Below are 22,671 nucleotides of genomic sequence, written 5' to 3'. Positions count from 1 at the left end.
CCCAACCTTTCATCACACTCAAATGCTAGGTTTGTCTCGTCGCATCGAGAGAGGTCGAGGGGTCCGAAGGTCCATGAGATGTGCTTTAAGCGCCTGCGGAAAGTTTCTGCTTGGCGCGCCTCTCACATCCTGTAAGCGCCCAACTTCGCCAATCAGCTCTCGAACATGCTGTCCACCACCGCACATCATCCTCGAGAGCTGCAGCCAGCAGTCGACTGGCAAGTGAGCGTTATGTATACCTGGGCGCCCAAGTGCTTCCTCGCTCCTGGTAAAGTAAGTTGCTGGCCGACTTCCCTCCATTTCATTGTCATCTCTCGTATCTTTGCGCAACATGGGCAGAGGCAGCAGCGTTTACCTCAGCTATAGCGCTCTTGTGCTGCTATCCACGACGTCGTATGCGAGCGCGGATCTCTGGACGGTCGACATCGATCTAGGTCCTGCGCCGTCACCCGAAGACGGTCCACCGTTCTCAGCGAACGCATCGAGAGACAGGTCACTACTGCCTTATCAGGTCATCGGCGTGGTCGGAGCGTACTTTGCGACTATCCTGATAATTACCACACTGCTGCTCACAGTTGGGAGAAGCCGACGGAAGCAGGCCTTGAGCGGAGGCGTAAGGCCAATCGAATTGGTGAAACAGATGGGAAGAACATTCGACTCGCCACAGGCAACACACAGCCTGCGAGGCTGGGGAGGTGCTAGGAGGATGAAGAGCGCGACGAGCAGCATCAGAAGCGGGACAAGTAGAATGAGATCTCCAGCGACGGAGAGTGTGGCAAGTTTCGACCCGACAGTTATACGGAAAGATCGCGAACGACAAGAGGACGATTTGGCCCGATTTTATGGTCATGTGTACGAATTTGAAGAGGCGAGAACACAAGGAGTCGACGCAGTAGCGGTCAACAACGTTCCAGCGATCCGACAACCAGTTCCACCGCAACGTCGTACGAACATACCGACCCATCTTCGATTGAACTCTGCCGCGCCGCGGAGTGAGCCATATCCCGCAAGCCCACGGACACCGATATCTCCAGCTATGCGTGCGATATATCCACCTCCAAACTACCCGAACGCACCCCTATCGCCAAGTCATCAGCAGCATCAGTCTCCCGTGAGGAATCGAGATGCACGAGTTGTGTCAATCGGCAACGCCCAGATGATCAACACTGGAGTGCCCAAGCAGACGAAGAGCAAGCTGAGGAGATCACTCAAGGACCTTCAGATCAGTGGTCCGATGAAGGACGACAACAGTGACGGCGCTCGAACGCCACTATCGCCTCGCTTCTACACTGATCCTGGCGTTCCACCTGAGCCGCCGTCGGCTCATACCATTGATAGCCAGCACTATCCGATCTCGCCAGCAACGATGAGGAGCTGGCGCGAAGGCGACGAGTACGACGACTACAGTCATATGGACGCTGCAAGATCCATTCCAGAAGCAAGTCCTCAAAGGCCAGAGGTTACGCGGCTCAGCCCGCCTCCTCGCAGACCGAATGTGCCCGTTATCAACACCGACAAGGCGCTACCCTTCCGAGAGTATCAAAACCACTTCCCAACCTCACCGCGAGCTTGGAATGTCAAGACGACTGTGCTCGAGACGAAGGGACGCATGCTAGGCCCAGTGACGGGTCAGGCGACGCCGTACAGTGCTTACATGCCAGACAAGATGATCACGCCTGTCACCGCGACTTTCACGACGCGAGCGGAGCGGCTGCAGAAGCAGAAGGAGGAGAGGGCGTTGAGAGGGCCCATTGTCGAGGAGGATCGCGTCAAGGATGATCCAGAGCTTTGGAGAGACCCATACAAATGATTTCTGCAGCCTCAGCAAGGAACACAGCACCTCTGATCGATCTGCATATATGTCAAACGAATTCGAATCTCCATAATAATCTTGGACACCAATCTATTTCAAGTCCAAGACCATCCTTTGTACCCGAGTACGTACCTCAGTACCGGTACGTCCGAAATGCACCCGGTGCGGGGAAGGTACAGAGAACACCTCCGGTAATGCAAGAGGACGCTCCTCCCCTTTCAGTTCACCTTCAACCTCACCTCCTCAGTGGTGACATCTGAAGTCCTCGAAGAACACGCTCTGCACAATGCGACGATATACCGCTTCCTCCGCACGAAGACCGTCCCTCGTTCTACCCACCGACCGCCGATACCGCAATCTGGGGAGGCCGCGGTTCTGAAGAACCCCAGGCCGACTCTCCACACAGCCGAAGCATGTGACAATGGCCTGCCAGCACCCATCGGTCGCCCGCTCGCCGACGAGCTACGATTCTACGATCACGAGACGATCCATCAGCATACGCGGAGACCCGTGGATTGGCCGCACCACGACGTTGCCATCGGCGCGTCAGTAAGAGCTGTGGGTAGCTGTGAGCATTCCGGCGTATCTCGTATCATATCTCAATTTCAGCATTTCAATTGCGCAAGAGGCGGGTTCGTTTCACACATTTCTTGCGGCATTCACGGTTTCTTTTGGAAAGAGGGTGTGGTCACAGACAGGACACGAGAGCATAATAAAAAGCATCTCGGTGTTCACCGCGTCGACCGAGCTGGGTTACCTTGTTCTCGGCTCGTCGCGTCGGCGGTTTTCGCTAATTTCGACACATGAATCAGAGCTACACCAGCAAGTGCGAGACCGGACTGGAATTGCACCGCCCACAGTCCAATGACAGATTCCAGGACGCAGAACGTGGTCACGGACGAACATCGCGTGGAGTGCGGCGGGCCTGTGCCCGGAAACCTTGCATCGGCTTTTTCGCGACCCACTTGGCGCCTAGATAAAGCATTTCTTAACGTCAGTCCATTGGCAGATTCAACCAACCCGCCATCAAAGAAGAGGATCACAACCATCAATGGCCATCAAAACAATCGACCAGGATCCTTCCAGAAAGGCCCTTTCGACACATCGATTTTGTTTCAAGGCTGCGACTCAAGCGCGGCCTGAGTACGTGGATTCGGGGAGATTCGGAATGAGGCCGGCTTGACTTCGAAAATTTTCAGCTGCGCTCGGACTAAAAGTGTCAGTGGCCGAATGATAGGAGCCGCATCCGCGATTGGGCCTCATCTTCGCCAGAGTGATGCATCATCATCGACTGAGATCAGTCAGGACCCGCACAGCCAGAGATTTCATGGACGCGATAAAGATGCTTTCATGGAAAAGGGTTGGCATGTGATCGTTGGACGTCTTCGAGATGACGGACGGCGGATGCGCTTTATATGTTTCCCTCTCAAATGATAGTGGAGCAGGGAGTCTCATCGGAGCAAACACTATGCCTCTGCCGTCGGCTGTACCCAGGGATGCTTGGCCAATGATGTTTGCTTTCCTTGCGGTGGAAAATGTCCATGCGCTCCGCAACAAGTGTCCGACATTTAGCGCAGATTTCTCTCTCTCCCTCTCTCCCCAACTCCAATCTCTTCGTTCTTACCCGACACCTCGATTTCAAGCTCCATCAATCGACCTCTGATCCATCTCACCTCACATCACATTCATCAAAATGGCCTCTTCTCTCCGCATGGCTGCCCCCAAGATGGCCTCTTTGGCCGCTCAGAGCTCCGTCAAGGTCGCTCGCCCAATGATGAAGCCAGCGCAGCTCAACAAGTTCGCCCGTGCCTACTCCGGTGGTAAGACATTCATCGAAGAACAGCTCCATCCATCATCAATGGAGCGTGCGTAGCCAGGACAATCCCATTGACATGCTCTTGTGATGTAGTCGCCGCCCGCCAGACCTCTGCCTTCAACACCATGAAGCGCACCTCCACCCTCATGAACTCCGCCCGCACCCAGGTCTCCACCCAGGCCAAGCGTGCCTACTCCTCTGAGATGGCCAACGCCCTCGTCCAGGTCTCCCAGAACATCGGCATGGGTTCCGCTGCCATCGGTCTCGGTGGTGCCGGTATCGGTATCGGTAAGAAACACCCATTGGAAAAAACAAACATAATATGGAGGTTGGACAATCACTGACTTGGACGAAAGGTCTCGTCTTCGCCGCTCTCCTCCAGGCCGTTGCCCGCAACCCATCTCTCCGTGGCCAGCTCTTCTCATACGCCATTCTTGGTTTCGCTTTCGTCGAGGCTATCGGTGTAAGTTCACAGCCGAGGCTAAACAACCACCGATGCATGCCGGATCAATGGACTGACCCATCATTTCACAGCTCTTCGATCTCATGGTTGCCATGATGTGCAAGTACGTCTAAGCTTTGGAGCTTCCGATTTCTTGATGGAGCGATTGGCATTGTAACAGTATGGGGTGTCGAATTGCATACATCGATAGACTCTTTGGGGACTTTGGGTGGGGATTGGGAGGGTCTCGAATAGAAGGTCATCAGTCTGCGCGACCCGCTATTCGCGAGGTGGTCGAAGACGGTGCCGCTATGTATATGCTCGACCGGATGGAAGTCCTGCTACGAGCTTCAAATGCATTGATCAAACTCACTTCTTGTATTCTTCGTGACTGCTGCCTGCATTTCGTGCCATTTGAATATCCTGCGAGTCACAAGGACTTCATGCTCTCGTGGACAGGTCTCTACATGAATGTCAAACGAACTACTATTCGTGCTGTCACATGGTTCGACACGCAACGAGCAGCACTTGAGCATTGCATTGTGTATACTCTAAGCATACCACAGCGGCTTCGCTGAGCATCGACATATCCTCGTCAGCTAGTGGCTACCTAATTGCAAAGCACAAGATGTAGCACCAAGTTAGATTTCATCATTCGGAAACTGTGCGCAACCACAATGTCTGTAAACCATCTACCTCCGCGGGCTCGAAAGTCTGAATCCTTGGCATTCGTCTACTACTATGTTTATGGCATCGCTCGTTTAGAAGGTGTTGTTTATGCACTGTCTTGTATCTATTACTAAAGGGTAGATTCGAGTGCCTTGCACTATTATACAGGCCTTAAAAGTAGCTAATTAACGTCCTTTTAAGGACGTAGTTGTTAAAGTCCTCGTTATTATACTAAACTAATTCTATGCGTTGTTTAGCTTCCTTCTGCGTTACCTTACTCGTACTAGTAACAGATAGTCTATATAGTCGCAGTATCCGCTTCTAATCCTTATAGAGGTGTTTAATAGGGTTAAGGTTAGGTAAATTAGTTGGTATGTCGATAAATCGAATGCCTCTTGCCTTAATCTTAGGTACTAACAACCTGCGAGCCTTATAGTACAGACCGACGTTATCCTTATAGATAAAGACTTCCTTGCCCTCGTTTATTCTTACTACTTCCTCGTAGTAGGGGAAGAGCCTCTTTTAGTAGACTTTAAAGGTATACTATACGAAGTTAATACTACCCTTCTTGTTTGCCCTTATAAGGCGCTCCTTCTTAAAGAGCCGCTCTGCGGTAAATAGCTTACGAGAGCGTCGCTTCTAACTAGCTAGAAGAGTACGGTTAAAGGTAGCGACTTCCTCGTTCTTATATTAAAGAAGTACGTGCTCGATAGAGCCTTTAACGGTGCAACGTAACCGCTGCTCTTCGACCTTATTATCTAGTATCTATTATAATTCCTTTAGCTTCCGTGCTAGCTCTTAAACGTCCTCGTCGTCTTGCTCTTACTAATAAGCCTATAGCCGTCGTACGTGTATATCGTAATAGGCGCTAGCCTACTACATTCGAGGGAATCGCGGGTCGTACTTATCGACGTATAGTGTTGTTCCTTAAGGTGCGAGGATGCGTTATTTGCCGAGTAAGCCTTCGAAGGATAGAGGTGTCTCGTCTGTTATAATAAGGATCGTGCGCTCTTTATCTAGCTTCTTAATTACGTCGTAATATCGCTCTCTATCGCCGAGATTAAGCTTCTCGAGTACTAGCTTACAGATGCTAACGAGCGGCTTTACGGGCCTCGAATCGAAGGGATCTGCGTCGCAATAAGCCTTCGAACGCATAATGTTATTAACCTAATTGTTATGCAGCTTAGCTAGTAGTTTGCGCTTACTACGTATTAAAAGAGAGACATTAGACTATCGAGTTTAACGTAGCTGCGAGAGGCTAAAATTAGCTGCCTCTTACTAGTGTTGTCGGCGGTATTTCGAACACATTAACTATCGTATATACTTTCTCTCTTTTAAGCTAGGTACTATTAAAGGTAGCCGACCGGATCGAGGCAAAGAATAGAGGTATTTAACTATATCGTCGTAGTTATCGCTGCCGGCGCGAAGCCGTACTCGGCGACAGAGAGTTTAAGCTGTACGAGCGCTCCTAAGATATAGAACCGTCGCAATTCTTTTAAACGTCTACGCATAAACAAAGCGATATCGAATAATTAATATACGAGTTTCTAGAGGTAATTCTATAGTATAGTTGTTAAGATATTAATTTATAAAGTTATGGAAGTTGTGGATTAACACGTTGTAAACAATGCTAAGGATTCAGACTTTTGAGCCCGCTGAGGTATGTTCTCTTTTCGGCAGACGGACCGATCACGTGAATAGTCGAGTTGACACCTGAGGCAATAACGCCGCCCAGGAAGAACTTTGTTCGCAACATAACATCCACTACAACACTCACCATCCTGTACACGACATGCCAGACGACGACCTAGCCCGGATCCTCAAGGAGGCTCTGGAGATTCAACGTCAGGCGAATGTATCATGGGCAGCAGGAAAGAAGGAGCTCTTCGACGATGGAGGTCTTACTTTGGCAGTCCTTGGGTGTGGTAACATGGGCATTGCGATCCTAGCAGGAATCATGGATGCTTTGAACAATACCTCATCTGCTCAAGACGAAGCAACGCCTGACAAACTCCCGACGAAGTTCAATGCTTGTGTACGGTCAAGTAAGAGCGCGCACCGGGTGCAGAGAGAGCTTGAAAAGTACAACGGGAAGCTCAGGATTTTCGAGAAAGACAACCTTCGTGCTGTGCAGCAAGCAGATATTGTGGTACTTGGATGCACGCCTGACCTGTACCGCGACGTCCTTCGCGAGGAGGGACTGAAAGAGGCGCTGGCCGGTAAATTGCTCATTAGCATTATGGCTGGAGTTAAAGAGCAGCAGATACACGATGCACTTTATCCCGAGGGTTCGCAAGAGATAAACAAGTGCAGCATTGTCCTCGCCATGCCCAATCCTGCCGCTGCCATCAGAGAGTCCCTGACCGTCATCGCCATACCAGACTCTCCTCTGCCAGCTGAAACGCAGGCATTGATTGACTGGATTTTCACCAGAATTGGCAAGATCGTCTATCTTCCCGCTTCGAAAATGTCCGTAGCTACAGCATTGTGTGGCTCCGGGACTGCCTTCGCAATGACCATGGCCGAGTCCATGGCCGCAGGAGCTATCGCCATGGGCTGCCCAGTTGAGGAAGCATATACCATGGCAGCTCAGGCCATGCGTGGTGCCGCTGGCTTGCTTCTGAGAGGCGGGCATCCTGCTGTTCTCCGCGATAGTGCTACAACGCCTGGAGGCTGCACGGTCGCAGGATTGATGGTGCTGGAGGAGGGGGCATTTCGCGGGACGGTCGCAAAAGCTATTAAGGAGTCGGCCCAGGTCGCGGCCCAGCTTGGGCAGGACAAGTGAGACACTCCATTCCTGTCAGACGCAAACGCATATCTACATCCGGGCTTGCTCTCACGACCGTTGTCGATCGCTTTCGATCCAACAGGGACATCATGCACGCTCTGCCCAGATGGCACTGGCGCCGACAAGATCGATCGTATTGAAGTGGAAGATTGAATTGAGGTGAGTCAAGACTTACGCGCGCCGAAGTTCTGATGAGCATGTTGTATTGCTTCAGTTCCATGCTCACGAAGGCCCGATGACCAACGCTGCCGACCGACTCAAACTCGCGGGCTTCCGCCCTCGACAGTGTTGAACGCTCGAACCCGTCTGAATCAGTTTTGCGTGACCAGAAGCTTTGTGTCATGTCAACATTTGTACGCCTCGCTATCACTGCTCGCAATCTTGCAATGCACTTTTTGGAAGACGGTGCCAATCATCAGTCGTTCGACCAAGGAAATTCTGATGCAAGCCAAGATTCTCTTACCTGTCCGACTTGGCTTTTCTACTATTTCTACAAAGAAGTCCTTCGACTTATACCATAACACTTGGTTACACCATACGATGTGCAAGCATACACCTGAAAGTACGAGGGGATCGATTCTCTGGGGCCGTACGAGATGATCGATCACATATCTAGGTTAGTCTTCGAATCCGGACTGTCAACACTGCAGCCAAGCCCTCAATCCCGCACGCTCTCCAACGGACCCACAAGACCTATCAGGCTGGAGATTCTTATCATCCGTCCTTCTTGTCGATGGTCTATACAAAAGTCTGCCATGCCCGCGCGATGCCTATAACAATTCACATTAGTGGTTAGCGCAGCCCGGACCATGTATGCCGCGAGCAATCCCGTGAACTGGTGCCAGCTTTCCTCATGGGAATATGGCGACTTGCCAATAGACTTCATCACACATCCGTCTTATCGCAACATTGGCCGTCCACTCAACGAGACTTCTTCCCGCTCCCCCGTGGTTCACAACGGACCGACAAGTTCAAACTCCTACTCCTCCCAATTTGGCAAATCCTGGGCAAAAGCATCCTTCGGCTGCTGTTTCGTCGATGTGAGGCTCTTATCTCGCCCAGCAGCGTTATCAGCACAACTTTGGATGAGCACCGTCTTGGTAGTCTCTTGTCTGTCTGCGCGGCAGGATGGATCGCAGCGGAAGCACGGTCGAGGGTGGAGCTGCCTTGATCCAGGTCTGATATATGTAGGGGACAATGCACCTGGTATCATCGAAGCCTTGATCCGCGCGTATTCGCTTTGCTGTTCACACACTCGTCTGTGGTTGTCCCGTGACGGAAGTCCCTTCAGCAGCCATGTCGTCCCCCGCAGAGGTCTACAGCGATATGTTCCCGGTGGTAGGTGATGAACAAGCAACGCGTGGCCGATATGGACAAAGCACGTACTGACTTTGACAATCACAGCCCGAATATGATCCTTCTATGCCGCGAGGAGGCAACACTCTCGAAGTCAACGTGAACGACCAATACACCGGCCACGAGTTCCATTATGTCTACCTCACCGTTTGCGCTTTCCTCGTATGGATGATCATTCCCGGCATCGGTCTCCTCTATAGCGGGCTCGCACGTAGGAAAAGCAGTCTGGCATTGCTGTTTCAAACCTTGATGGTCATCGCCATCGTCACTTTTCAGTGGATGTTCTGGGGCTACTCGCTTGCCTACTCGCGTACTGGCAATGCATTCATCGGCAATCTCGACAATTTCGGCTTGATGGGAGTTCGTGTTGCACCGTCGCCTGGCAATGCTTTCTTGCCGGAGATCATTTTCTGCTTCTACCAACTGCTCTTCTGTGCTGTCACCGTGCAGCTTGTCATCGGAGGTGCTTTCGAGCGTGGTGGCATCCTTGCTTCCCTCCTCTTCAGCTTTATCTGGGCTACGATCGTCTACTGTCCAGTAGCGAACTGGACCTGGAATGCCAATGGCTGGCTATACAACCTCGGTATGTCATTGATATGTCTCGCTGGCAAGCCCAGCCTTTTTGACCTCTCGTCAGGTGAACTCGACTTTGCTGGTGGTGGACCTGTGCACATTGCCTCCGGCTGCGCGTCTCTGGCCTACGCCCTCATCCTCGGAAAGCGTCAAGTCAAGTCTGAGATCGGCAGAGGCCGCACAAAGCCGCACAATGCTTCTCTAGTCTGGCTCGGCACCATGCTGATTTGGTTCGGTTGGTTCGGTTTCAATGGAGGATCTGCTCTCAACGCCTCTGTCCGCTCGCTGTACGTCGTCTTCAACACCAACACCGCCGCCTCCACCGGTGTCCTGGGCTGGGTCCTCGTCGACATGGTCCGAAATAAGGGCAAGTTCAGCGTCACTGGGGCTTGTGAAGGTGCTATTGCTGGGCTCGTGGGAATCACGCCCGCGGCTGGCCAGTGCGGTGAACAATCAATCTCACCAATCCACCGGAGGTGGTGAGATTGGTGCACGCTTTCCACATGGATTGTGAGATTGATCAATCTCACTAGCCATGGTGGATTGGTGAGAATAAACCGGATTGATCAATCCTCATGGATTGGTGAGGATTGGTGGATTGGTGGATTCTGTAGTGAGAGCTTGCTGCAGGCACCGCCGGAGGCTCTAGCGCGCCGCAGGCGATTTTTTTGATGGATTGATCAATCCAAATGGCCCTTGGATTGATGGATTAGTGCACCAGAGCGGTGGATTGGCCATGTTGTCGACGTTGTTGTTGTAAAGGTGTAGGTTGGGGTTAATTCGAAGAAGTTGTAAACCTAAGCTCAAACCCTAATTGCGGAGCCTCACAAATCTATCGATTCTATTGGTCGGGGAGCAGCCGTAACGCGGGGGCCCCGCGCATATGCTAGCGCAGAGCCGCATCTTAGCTCCAATCTGACTTCACATACTTCTTGATACTGGATTTCTCTACTGAGAAACCCACACATCGCATCTGTGGTAGGCGCGTCGCAGAGATCTCGAACTTCGCTTTCCTACAAAAAAAGAATGAGTATCATAGGTTATGTGGTTGTGGAGATATCGAACCTGGAAAGTTAAGAAGGTTTGGAGATCCGGAATTAGACTTTCAGCTACACCAATCTCTCTCGATTTATTTACTTCAAAGCTGAATTCACCAAAACAACACTCAACCTCATAACATGAACACCTACTAAACGCCACATTAAACTTCGAGTCCTGCGCTTTCGAACGCGATCTTCCTCATGTGTATGCGATATCAGGAAGGTGCTGTTCTTTACGTTGCAACATGTTGACAATACTAGCGTCGGAGATGCTAAGCTGCACCGTCAAACTCTAATTTTCAGCTTCATTCCTTCGTGTTCTGCATTAACAACAACATGTCACGTCCATTAACGCCGCAGTCGTCGCAGGCTCAGTCATCGCAGGCAGAGTCAGTCGCATCATTCGACGATACCGCGAGCGCCCTATCCACCTTAGTCGCCAGCTCACAGCTCACCGTCCCCTCCGCCCTTCAACAGACCAACGACTTCGACAGCACCGCCGTGCAACCGCCTCCTACTGCGCCGATTCGCGGCTACGAGGGCCTCGACCTCACGCGCCAGAACCTCCGAGGATGCTATATCTCTCAGTCGGCATTGCAAAAGGACTCGTGGGTGTGGAAGCATGGCTGGCGCGTTAACGATGCACATGGCAAGGAATACTGGATATGCAAGCTCTGTTATGCTTCTCGCACGTCGGCACTACATCGATATGAGAGCGGCTTGCAGACGAGCAGTGCTAGCAAGCACATAGTAGCCAAGCATGCTATCAACCGCTCAGGCTCGATGGCCGAGGGCAGCACAACTGTAAAGAAGAAGCGCTCAATTGCTCAGCAACTCGGCATTAACAACGCGAGCGCTGACACCCTCAGTCGTCTGTCTGCGAATTGGAACGCGTTTACCTTTAAGAGCCTGCTATTGCAATGGATATGCTTCTGCCATATCCCCTTTAGGAAGGTCGACAACCCTCACTTTACAGCGCTGTTGCTATACCTCCAGCCTCTGTGTGAAGACTTACTGCCGGATCACACTACTGTGAGCCGCTAGATTCACAAGGCATATGATGGATTCGTGCCTGTTGTTATTGAGCTTCTGCAGACTGCACTCGGCTTGATTCACTTCTCATTCGATCTGTGGAGCTCACGCAATAGTCTATCGCTCGCAGGCATTATTGCTCATTTCATCGACAACACTGGCAAGACGTGGAACTTCCTGCTTGGAATACCTGCTTACCATAAGGCCCACAGCGGCGTGAGAATCGCGGATACAGTCTCTTCAATAATCTCCTTCTTTGGCATACCAGTCGAGAAGGTAGGCTACTTCTGCAGCGACAATGCATCTAATAACGACACGTGCATGGCCGCCCTTGCGAGCATCTACAACTTCGACCCCCTCAAGCGGCGACTGCGCTGTGTTGGCCATATTATCAACCTCGTGGCCAAGGCAATCATGGTCGGTTACGCCGACGACGAGGTGCTCGAGCAACTGCTCGCTGGTGAGTCCAAGGAAGATCGAGAGCGACTGATAGCATGGCGCAAGCGTGGACCGGTTGGCAAGCTACACAACCTCATCACTTACATCCTCCGGAGCACGCAACGTGTCGACAGACTGGCCTCATATCAAGCTGAACTGATAGCCTCCGGCATCGCCGCTGGTGAGGCTATTAGCAAGACGATCTACCGCCTCATCCGTGACAACGACACACGGTGGAACAGTCTCTTTGCCATGATCGCGCGAGCGCTGGAGATTCGTGATGCCCTTGAGCGGTTTATGCTTGAAGAGATAAACAAGTGGACGAACTATGAGGTATTCAGAGCTATACCTGAGAGCTGATATCTCACTAACCACCTTATTGCTCACAGAACACATGGAATGCCAAGCACGCACACAAGTCGAATCCACCGAAGAAGAAGGCTCGTCCATCACTCCTTGATGATGCACTAACCTACGACGACTGGCAGACTCTTGCTGAGTATTTCAAGATCCTCAAGCCGCTCGCGAGTGCCACCATTCGGCTGCAAGGGGACGTTGGCAAGCATGGCCATGTATGGGAAGTTATACCGACCATGCAATGGCTCCTTACTCACCTCGAAGAGGTAAAGCGCACATACAGTATCGACAACGCAGAGGTCGTGATTGCAGAGCATCCGGAGGCTACAGAGCTTGAGCAAGAGCCTCACTTCAAGGCCAATATTAACCTTGCATGGCAGAAGCTGGATGCCTACTACACCCTCACTAACCTTACGCCGGTATACATTGCGGCGGTGATCCTGCATCCTCGCTACAACCACAGCTGGATCAAGCGATATTGGAAGGACAAGCCTGAGTGGATCACCACCGCAGACACTACCATGGCCGCGCTCTGGAGCGAATACTCACAACTGCCGGATATCTTCTCTAAAGAAGCGCGCGCTCCACAACTATCACCACCAGCCTCACCCTCCAAGCGCGGTAGACGACACCAGCAGACTACCATGGCTATGGACGACAACGCAGGGTTTGCTGACATTGGAGGCAGCAGTGCTGAAGAAGCCGCTAAAGAGCAACGACGCGCGGTCGCAACACCTCAAGAGCAATGGCTTCTGTATCACTCACTTGCCTCCAACTACAAGGTCCGCAATCCCTTCGACTGGTGGTGGAGCAAGCGCCTCGAATGGCCTTAATTAGCACGCATGGCGTTCGACATCCTTACCACGCCGCCAATGAGTGACGCTCCAGAGCGACAGTTCAGTCAGACCGGACTTATGATTACCGACCGCCGCAACAACCTCTTAGAGCACACCGTCAACGCAGCCAGCTGCCTGCAGAGCTGGACTAAAGAGAAGGTTATTGAGTGGACGGCAGGATACGTGGAGGCAGCGACAACAACATCACGAGAGCGCTTCTTCGAGGGTGACAAGACTGACACCACAGTGAGGGTGGAGGCAACAACACACACGCCCTTCGACGTTAATGGCTCCTTTGGCATATGAACTGACCACCGCCGCGGCAACAACACCTCCGCCGCCCTCACCAAGAGCCTTACCAAGAGCCTCACCAAGAGCCTCACCAAGAGCCTCACCAACAACACCTCCGCCGCCCTCACCACTATGAACATGAACGAACGGCTGAGTCATAAAAACTGAAGGAGTTTCCAGCCTTCTCATTGGCTAACGATTTGACAGCAGATTCGTCGTTTCTGGGCTCTGTGCGAGTCGTTTGCGCGAGTAAGAGATGTGCGCAGTCGTTCTCGAATGTGCGGCCAGAGCAGCAGATATATAGCCCTCAAAACCGCTTTTCAAAACCTCCAACAACACCACCACCACCACCATATCCACCAATCCATTAAAACCTTCAATCTACACCAATCTCACCAGTGCCCTTGGATTGGTGAGATTGGTACCCCTGCTCACCATGGCCATGGCATGGTGAGATTGACCAATCCATCTTTTCTCACCAATCCATCAATCCGTGGATTGATTGTTCACCGCACTGCGGCTGGCTACGTCAACTTCTGGCTCGCGGCACTCATCGGCTTCCTCACCGGTATCGTCTGCTCCTCTCTCCACGATCTCAACGACTGGCTCAACGTCGACGAAGGTCTCGATGTCTTCAAGCTCCACGGCATCGGCGGTATGGTGGGATCGTTTCTCACTGGCATCTTCGCCGACGCACCCATCGGAGCGCTGGACTACGAGCTCGAGATTGCAGGCGCCATCAACGGCAACGGCGTGCAGATTGGATACAATTTGGCCGGCATCGTCGCTATTGCGGCTTACTCTTTCACTGTGACTTCGATCATTCTTCTTGTCTTGAAGTACATACCAGGCGTCGGATTGCGAGTCTCGGCTGAAGATGAGATGATGGGTCTAGATGCCGTTCACTTCGCTGACGAGGAGATTGGTGACTGGGAGTATATGAAGGAGGCTCGCTCGACGTTGAATGGACACGATGGTACGGAACAGAGTCGTCGTGTGAGTTCGGCTGGGTCGAAGGAGAGGGAGGTAGAGTCGACATCAGCTACTTCGCCGGGACGGGCGATGGTTTGAGGTGTCGAACTTGATGCTCTAGAATGAGTCCGCCGCTGTGACACCATCCTGAACATCAGATACTCGCGTATAGATTGATGTTTAACAGGCAGGGCATTGACCTGTCGAAATATCAATGCATTTGTTGAATAGAATACACCACACTCACCAGACACGACTTCCAAATGCTTCGTGACTTCACAGGGCGTCGCTTCTTGCAATGAACGGTTCTAACGAAGCGTAGTATGCATGTCAAGTAGGAACAATGATTGGAGGCATGTCAAGGAAGTTCAGGAGGATTTCAATGCCGTGCTCAATTGCTCCTTACCCCCTGGCAACCCCAACCCTAAGGCCCCGTGGGACTTCATTCTCACCATGGGTCACCGCCACCTATGTTTGCCACTAGAGGCTCTGACGACGATTTGCAACTTCACACAGCCCGAGACACGCATCGTATCGCTTGGAGATCGGACCCTTATCACCCAAGACCTCGTTTCTGCCCGTTGGGAAGGTCTGGCCCTAAGTTGGGTGCCTTCATTGCTTCAGCAGACGGAGGAGATGCAAAGATCGAAAGCTGTTGCTTGATTTCGTAACGACATCTGCAAGCTCAGTAGAGCGTCGCAGGAGTCCTCGTTTTCGATATGTTGTTGGCCATCCTCGCGTCCCGCATCGGAAGTGGAAGTGTGAAGGAACGGCTTTGTTTGTACTCTGCAACGGCAAGATCGAAGTCGCCCAACGATGAATGTATCGGTCTCGACAACGATGCAAGAGCTGGAGATCGCTGGAAGGTCGTAAGGCAGCAGTGGGACAGAATGATGACTTGTCAGAAAGGATTGGACGTCGAACGCATCGCCCGGATCAATTCTGAGAATTTTCAAGCTGACGGCAAAAGGAGTCACCACTTTCACAAGGCATTGCAATGCATCGTCAATAGTCGATCCAGAAAAGACTTATTGGCATCTCGTTCGAAAGAGGAGGATCAGAAGAAGTGGCCCATTAGCTTGGATTGAAGTCGAAGGGATCCAGTCGATGGCGACAAAAGACTGTAGACCACCCTGAGAGACATTGAGAAGCGTAGTCAAACCCGAAGACAAAATAGCGAATCTCACAAAAATGGAATCCGGCATCGCGTTTGCATTCTCCATTCAAACGAGGCCATAAGCAGATCCTGTGGCAGAGAAACAGCGGGAGCAACCTTCTGTCCGCTTACAATTGACCTCAACGGTTGTCTGCGTTCATGCCCGGATTCTTTCGATCATTTGGGTTGAGAATTATATTGCTATTGCTCGAGTGAGCTTCCGCCAATTGGGCTGAGCTTAAGAGTACTGATGCCCAAAATGGTACGGTCCTGTGGTCTAGCGGTATGACGCGTCCTTCACACGGACGAGGTCCCGGGTTCGAGACCCGGCGGGACCTATTGTTTTGCATCGCGTGCTTGATTTTTGGACGTCAGGCGTCCACATCGCCTTTGCAGTCGGGCTCAGGCTGTAAAGCACAGGCGAAAAGACCTACAAATCGATGCGGTCGTGCATAGGACGTTATGCGATCAAAAAATTGCATTTTCGGGTTTCACTCACCATGGCATTTCAAGCTGCATTTGCCGATGGTTGCCGACTGACCTGTGCTGAGTGTGAACGGCATTGAGAGCCTGAAGTGCAACGTGCCTATGCATGATCAATACATCATGCTGAATAGCCTACTAGGAGGGCCTGGCAAAGGTCGAGCTGGATCAGGTCAAACATGCTGGTCAACGACGACATTTTGGTACAGGTACTTGCTGTTACAGGAGCTCACGCATAGTCTCCTCGCATCTCGTTCAACACAGCCTTCTGCCGCTGTCCAGACATTCGCTCGAACTGGTCGACAACCATTGTGAACGTCCCTCGCCCACCAGTCAATGATCTGAGGTGCTTCAGATAGCCCACCATCTCTTTCAAAGGCACTCTCGCAACAATCTGGCGCATCTGGCTACCGCGACCAGACATGCCGGTATCCGTCGCAGCAATACCACCATCGAAAGGATCAGGCGGTGCGTATATCTTCCTTGTGTCAATGGTTGTCTGGTTCGAGCTGTCGTTCTCGTCTGCGCCGAGTGAGACAACACTGCCACCACGAGCCGATGAGATGTCATGGACGACAGAGCCCAAGCTGTCCTCGTCAACGCTAATTGTGACGAGCATCACCGGCTCCATCATGATCATGTCGCTGGACTGAGCACTATCCTTCAAAGCTTTCTGGACCGCAAGACGGGCGGCTGATGATAGCGCCGCCGGAGTTGTGGAGGAGAATATGTGCTGTGCTGGATCGAATGTTATGTTCAGCTTCGTTGAATGCACCGCATAGCCGTGAGTGGGCCCTCGAGCCATGGCAGCTGAGACCCCATTGTTCAGCGCTTGGAGCACGACTTGTATCGGTAGATGGTCCGGAAGGCGTGGCTGCTCGGGATGGAGGGAGCTTCCATCTGCATGCAGTGTAGGTGTATGAACAACAAGCTGATTGCTGTCATGCAACTTCATCACATGGATCTGTTCTCCACTTGCGGCCTCGTCGTCTTGTGCCGGCTCGACCGAAACCTGACAGGCGGCTTTGCTGCTTTTACCTCCCACTTCCCGGTCGAACACTTCTGTGATCTCACTGCTCCCGGTTGTCACTGCTTCTCTGTAACCAATCTCAATGCTACCGATTCTGGCCTTGGCTTTCAGATCGGAGATGAGCCGATCTCGGGCGATTTCGAGATGCAGTTCGCCCATGCCAGCTAGATGAGTCTGACCGCTTTCCTCATCCACGGAAACGTGTAGACTCGGATCCTCTCGTAGTAAGAGATCAAGTGACTCCTTGATGTGCTTCTCTTCCGATAAACTGTTGGGTTCAACGCTGACGAAGAAGACCGGCGGGGGAACATCTATCGGTTTCAGCTGCAGGCTGTTGACGGGCGGTGGCGGTCCAGTCTTCGGGTTGTAGGCACCGTACGTGATGAGGGTGTCACCTGTTCTTGCGAACTTGAGACCTGGTATCACGCCGATCTGACCCGCTGAGATAGACTCAATCTCGACAGCCTCATTGGCGTACATCTTGAGCAATCTCTGTGCTCGTTCGGCATTTTGCAGATTCGTGTTCCACAGAGCGGTACTCCGGTTGATTGTTCCAGAATATACTCGAACATAGACCAGCACGCCTCGTTTGGCATCAGCGACAACCTTGAATGCCAAAGCGCATGCTTCAAGCTTTTGCACGGCCAAGTTGGCTTTTTGCTTGCTGACTGCCTTGCCTTTATCCTTGCCATCCAACTTTGGGCCCACGGAAGACAAGTTCCCGGACAGGAACGATCCGAGCGTCCCTTTCGTGTTGGTTCCCAGACTTATCGTCGGATCAGGTCGCTCTTCAGGAGACGGCAACAGGTCCACGACCGCGTCCAACAGTGGCTGTACTCCAACGTTGCGGAAGCTGGCACCGGCGTAGACTGGCACCACTTGCTGTGGATGCTGCAGGACACAACACCTCAAAGACTCCTTTATGTCGTTTGCAGGTATCGAAAGATGATCCTCGTCAGCTTCGAGGTACTTCTCTACCATTTCATCATCGTGCTCTGACAATCTCTCCACCAGGGCAATCCGAGCTTCCCTGAGCTGCGCTGAGAGCTTTACGTCCTCGGTCTGAAGCTTTTCGAGATCGAAGACTTGGATGTCTTTGCCATCGCCGCCTTCAGCATACCTCAAACCTCGCAGTCCGACAACGTCGCCAATTCCCTGCAATCGACCGTCGGCGGTCCACCATGGGATTCCACATACTGCGGGCCACGCACCAAGCCTAGCACCGATTTCTTTCACGGTGCGACCGAAAGCGGCTCCGTCTCGATCGAGCTTGTTGACGAAGATGATTCTGGGGATAGCGTATGCCGATGCTTGAGTCCAGACCTTTTCCGTCTGCGCCTCGACTCCAGCGACACCGTCAAGAATGCAGACAGCACCATCAAGAACCCGTAAAGATCGAAGTACCTCAAAGGTGAAGTCTGCGTGTCCAGGGGTGTCGATCAGGTTGATGCTGTGCGGCAAGGATGATCTCGGCGAGCCTGGCGCGAATGGCTGTGGCTTGCTGTCACCGGACGGCGGCCATGAGAACGAGATTGCAGCAGACTGGATGGTAATCCCTCTTGCCCTCTCTGCGGGAAGAAAGTCTGTCACAGTGCTGCCTTCGTCGACGTCTGCGAAAGTTAGATGAGTTCGACCAAATACCTTTCGCATAGCCTTTGATAATTCGGTCTTGAAAAGAGTAGGGAAGAATGTAATTGAAACGTTGACATACCTCCTATTCTACGAGTGAAGCCAGAGTAGAACAGCATTCGCTCTGTCGTCGTAGTCTTGCCCTACCCTTTCGTAAGAACATTTGTCGATTCTCGTTTCCACGATGTCACCTACTGCATCAATATGTGCTATAATGCCAATATTGCGTGTCCGAGAGATAACGGAGACGGCAGCATCCTGGTCGGCGTGTGCATGGCGCCAATGTGATGCAGTCGAAAATGACCTGTTGCTGTTGATGGGTCGGATGGGCTTTCTCCAACGCACACAATGCTGTCTCCGCAGCCCGCGAAAGACCATAACCCAGCTACACGACGCCAATGGCTGCTTGCAAGAGCCGATGCGATTATGAGAAATGGGCGAGGAGAGGATGATGAAGGTGAGTGGGAAGTGTTTTCTGCCTGGTGTCCGACATGATGGTGGCTCTGCGGCTGGATCCGTCAGCGAGCTCGGAAGCTCGCGCTTCTCGTCCGCCAAGTCATGCCTGCCCATGCTGGCGGTAGCAACGACCATGCAGATATGAACGAAGCAAGTTCAAGCACTAACAGCAAGGCCAAAGTTCCTTCTCATCCCGGCAATCTTCGATTCCAGCGCCGCCAGTCGGAGCGCGCATTTTACGAGGGATCCTACCGCGAAGTAGGCAGCACTCCGACCATGGAGTATCCGACCGGATCGTCACCGTGGGCATCGTCACCGGATGCCAGCAGGAATAGCTTCGGTGGTGAAATATCGAGGGAGGAACTGCCAGCTCCGGCTGTTCAAGTTCCCAACAACGAAAGTGGTGATGAGCATGCAGGAGGGTGGTCACCAGAGAGGCAGCAGCAGCAACAGCAGGACGAGCAACAGCAGTCACAAGGGCCAGGCGAGGAGAACCGAAGACCAGCTTCAGCAGCAAGATATCACAATACGACAATGGCTCCGCAGCAAAGACAACACATGCCGCAGTACAAGCTTCAGGCTAAGCTTACAGGTCTCGAGAGGACTGGCAAGAAGGACCTCATATTGAGATTTGACGTGCACGTGCGTACAGCAAGATAGTACGAAGAAGAGACGAAGTACTGACTGAACGACCAGACCAATTTGCCCAAGTTCCGAACGACCCAATTCCGCGACATCCGCCGCACGCATGGTGAATTTCAGAAGCTGGCCGCTCATCTCCAGGCCTCGAATCCGGAAGCGCTGGTACCTGCTGTGCCACCGGCAGCAAGCAGTGCTGGCATGGGAACTGAGGAGGATGAGGTTCGGACCAAAGCAGCGATACAGAGATGGCTCAATGTTGTATGCTCCAACGACGTTCTTATGAGGGACGAAGAGATGGTGTTCTTTGTCGAAAGCGATTTTGGATACAGTCCGGTGGTAAGAAAGCGGCAACCAGCAACAGGCATGAGGAGAAAGGTGCTGAAGCAGTTCGCACCTCCGCCGGATGACACACCCGAGTTATTGGAGAGCAGACCTATTGTGAAGGCGTTTTACCTGGGATCTATGGACAGCCAGCAGAAAGTTGATAGGGTTGTGAAGTTCAGGCGAGGTGAGCGGAGAGGCTGGAGCAAGCGAACAGAACTACACGCGCTGACATCAACCTAGCACTTGGCCTCGCAGAATCAGACTTTGGCAACAGAGTTTCCACTTTGTCCACGCAAGAAATGCATCCTGGCCTTTCGAATGCCTACCGAAAGCTCGGCAAGGTCATTCAGAATACTGGTGATTTCCACTCTGCACAGGGCACGGCAGAAGCGACGACTCTTTCCGATCCATTGGCTTTCCACAGCAGCGATGCCTTCATCGTCAAGGAGACCTTGACGAATCGTCACATTCTCCTCCGGGAGCTCACGCAGGCCCAGCAAGCGACTAGAAGCAAGCTCAACGCCGCAGACCGACTCAAAGCCAGTTCCAGTGTGAAGCGTGACAAGGTCGACGAAGCCATATCCGCTCTGGACGAAGCGAAGAGCCACGAGAACTATCTCCAGCAAAAGACGCAGCGTGTCACCCAGAATCTCTTGATAGAGAAACGTAAGTGGTTCGCCCGAACGTCCGGCGACATGCGCAGCAGCATCCGCGAATATGTTATCCGTCAAATCGAGGCCGAGCGCCGGACGTTAGCAAATCTGGAACAAGTCCGCCCAGATATACGCAACGTTGATGCTTCTGGCGGACTGAGTCGTCTCGGTCGTGAGGCGCACCCTGTTGTCAAACGCTCTAGTATGGCGTCTAGTCAAGGGCCAAAGGGTGATGCATGGTCCGGTGTACCAAGGCGGCCGGATGGCCTGAACCGTAGCATCAGCGGTAGCTTTGCGGGCGGTGTACCCGGAGCCGTGCCAGAGGAAGGTGAAGCTGGACTCGGTGAGGATGGTGCTGCCGTAGCAGAAGGCAGAAAACGTGCTACGAGCGGTGCAAGCAGTTTGGGCAAGTTGGCGGAGGACGATGATGATGACAGAATTGATGCGAGGAATGCTGCTAGTCGGTTGGCGCAGACGACCTTTTAAGACACGATGGAAGAAGAGCTTTGGCATGAGCATTGCATTTAAAGAGGTTTGTTGTGGGTACGCAGGGTTACTCTGTGTACTGTCAACGAAATGAAGCACCTCATTCTGCAATCCTTCATGACATGGCATGGCTAATTATTGAAGTCTTATTAGTGTCAATGCATCCGTCGAGCATGTATCGCGCAAAGCGTCGGCAGCCTCAGCATAATGTGAGTCGCGATACAAGGTGGGTGTCGCCAGCGTTGCCCACATGGCCATCATTCGGAATCCAACCGCCGATCCGTGGACAGTAACTACACGCCACCGGGAGTGATTGCACTCAGGTTCCTCGCAACGGACTCCGAACGCATCGACATCACATCAACGATCATTGGCGCGATACGAGGTACCTGGTTCGAACTTAGGCCTTGCAATGTTCCTATGGCTGATCATCGGCGCGTGCCTGGCGCGATTGCTTGCTTGAACCCCCGGCGAAGGCAAATCCGTTCCTGAACTCAATGAGTGCATGAGCAGCCACTTCACCATCCAGAGCGTTGCTTGACTGGAACGGAACCATTCGGGGCTTGTTCTTTCCTACGACAACGTTGTCTTGGTCATGAGAGCTCGCTTGCTGACCTTCCACCCATGCCGCCTTGAACAGAGCCACCCGTCATCGGTACAGCGTCTGAAAACATGGGCGCGGCCACTCCCTGATCCTGGCTTTGAGCTCAGACCTTCTGGCCGTGACGAAGTCACGAAGTGGACCAAGAGAACGCTGGCCATGGTAAGGCGTACAAGCTCTAGCGATCACGACTTCGACATACGAGCCTTCAACGACATCAAAGCCCACACCGCTTGAAGCGATGGCGTCGAAGCCCTGCATGAAATATTCTACTTATCGTGAGAGAACAAGGCTTCTCAGCCGAACGATGAGCATTGAAAGGGCCAGAAATGGCGACTTCGACATACGAGCCGACATTACTTGAAGCGACGGCGTCGAGACCCGGCATGAAAGATACTACTTATCGTGAGAGAACAAGGCTTCCTAGCCGAACGATGAGCATTGAAAGGACCAGAGATGGCGACTTCGAAATACGAGCCTCTAACAAAGTCAAAGCCCACACCGCTTGAAGCGATGGCTTTGAAGCCCTGCATAAAAGATACTACTTATCGTGAGAGAACAAGGCTTCCTAGCCGAACGATAAGCATTAAAAGGACCAGAGATGGCGACTTCGACATACGAGCCTCTAACAAAGTCAAAGTCCACACCACTTGAAGCGATGGCGTTGAAGCCCTGCATAAAAAATTCTACTCATCGGGGGAGAACAAGGCTTCCCAGACAAACGATGCGTATTGAAAACAGATGTTTAAAGCTTGCGAATGCTGCTAATCTGGCAGTTTCAGTATTCT

At 52.3% G+C, this 22,671-nt stretch overlaps 5 protein-coding genes across 5 annotated transcripts; 4 read left to right on the top strand and 1 right to left on the bottom strand.

The window, feature by feature from the left end:
- Nucleotides 1–3,439: 3,439 nt before the first annotated feature.
- MYCGRDRAFT_103595 (uncharacterized protein) lies at nt 3,440–4,317 on the top strand (the record flags this gene model as incomplete). Its single annotated transcript, XM_003854522.1, has 4 exons — nt 3,440–3,633; nt 3,723–3,917; nt 3,986–4,092; nt 4,164–4,317. The coding sequence occupies 4 exons, from the start codon at nt 3,507–3,509 to the stop codon at nt 4,203–4,205; spliced, it is 471 nt and encodes a 156-aa protein (XP_003854570.1).
- Nucleotides 4,318–6,573: 2,256 nt separating this feature from the next.
- Nucleotides 6,574–7,525, top strand: MYCGRDRAFT_99427 (uncharacterized protein; the record flags this gene model as incomplete). The annotated part of the gene is made up of 1 exon (XM_003854523.1): nt 6,574–7,525. One exon carries the CDS (start codon nt 6,671–6,673, stop codon nt 7,523–7,525), a length of 855 nt encoding a protein of 284 aa, XP_003854571.1.
- A 1,299-nt stretch (nt 7,526–8,824) lies between these two features.
- Nucleotides 8,825–14,522, top strand: MYCGRDRAFT_91450 (uncharacterized protein; the record flags this gene model as incomplete). The annotated part of the gene is made up of 4 exons (XM_003854524.1): nt 8,825–8,866; nt 8,933–9,467; nt 9,522–9,854; nt 14,074–14,522. The coding sequence occupies 4 exons, from the start codon at nt 8,825–8,827 to the stop codon at nt 14,520–14,522; spliced, it is 1,359 nt and encodes a 452-aa protein (XP_003854572.1).
- A 1,769-nt stretch (nt 14,523–16,291) lies between these two features.
- Nucleotides 16,292–18,840, bottom strand: MYCGRDRAFT_85032 (uncharacterized protein; the record flags this gene model as incomplete). The annotated part of the gene is made up of 2 exons (XM_003853644.1): nt 16,292–18,702; nt 18,804–18,840. The coding sequence occupies 2 exons, from the start codon at nt 18,838–18,840 to the stop codon at nt 16,292–16,294; spliced, it is 2,448 nt and encodes an 815-aa protein (XP_003853692.1).
- Nucleotides 18,841–19,069: 229 nt separating this feature from the next.
- Nucleotides 19,070–21,282, top strand: MYCGRDRAFT_108464 (uncharacterized protein; the record flags this gene model as incomplete). Its single annotated transcript, XM_003854525.1, has 4 exons — nt 19,070–19,178; nt 19,317–19,819; nt 19,874–20,327; nt 20,384–21,282. The coding sequence occupies 4 exons, from the start codon at nt 19,070–19,072 to the stop codon at nt 21,280–21,282; spliced, it is 1,965 nt and encodes a 654-aa protein (XP_003854573.1).
- Between the last annotated feature and the right edge of the window lie 1,389 nt (nt 21,283–22,671).

Source organism: Zymoseptoria tritici, chromosome 3, assembly GCF_000219625.1.
Source record: "Zymoseptoria tritici IPO323 chromosome 3, whole genome shotgun sequence".
In the NCBI taxonomy this organism is placed as follows: domain Eukaryota; kingdom Fungi; phylum Ascomycota; class Dothideomycetes; order Mycosphaerellales; family Mycosphaerellaceae; genus Zymoseptoria; species Zymoseptoria tritici.
Note: the sequence above shows the minus strand (reverse complement) of the source record. Positions and strands in the feature narration are given on the sequence as shown.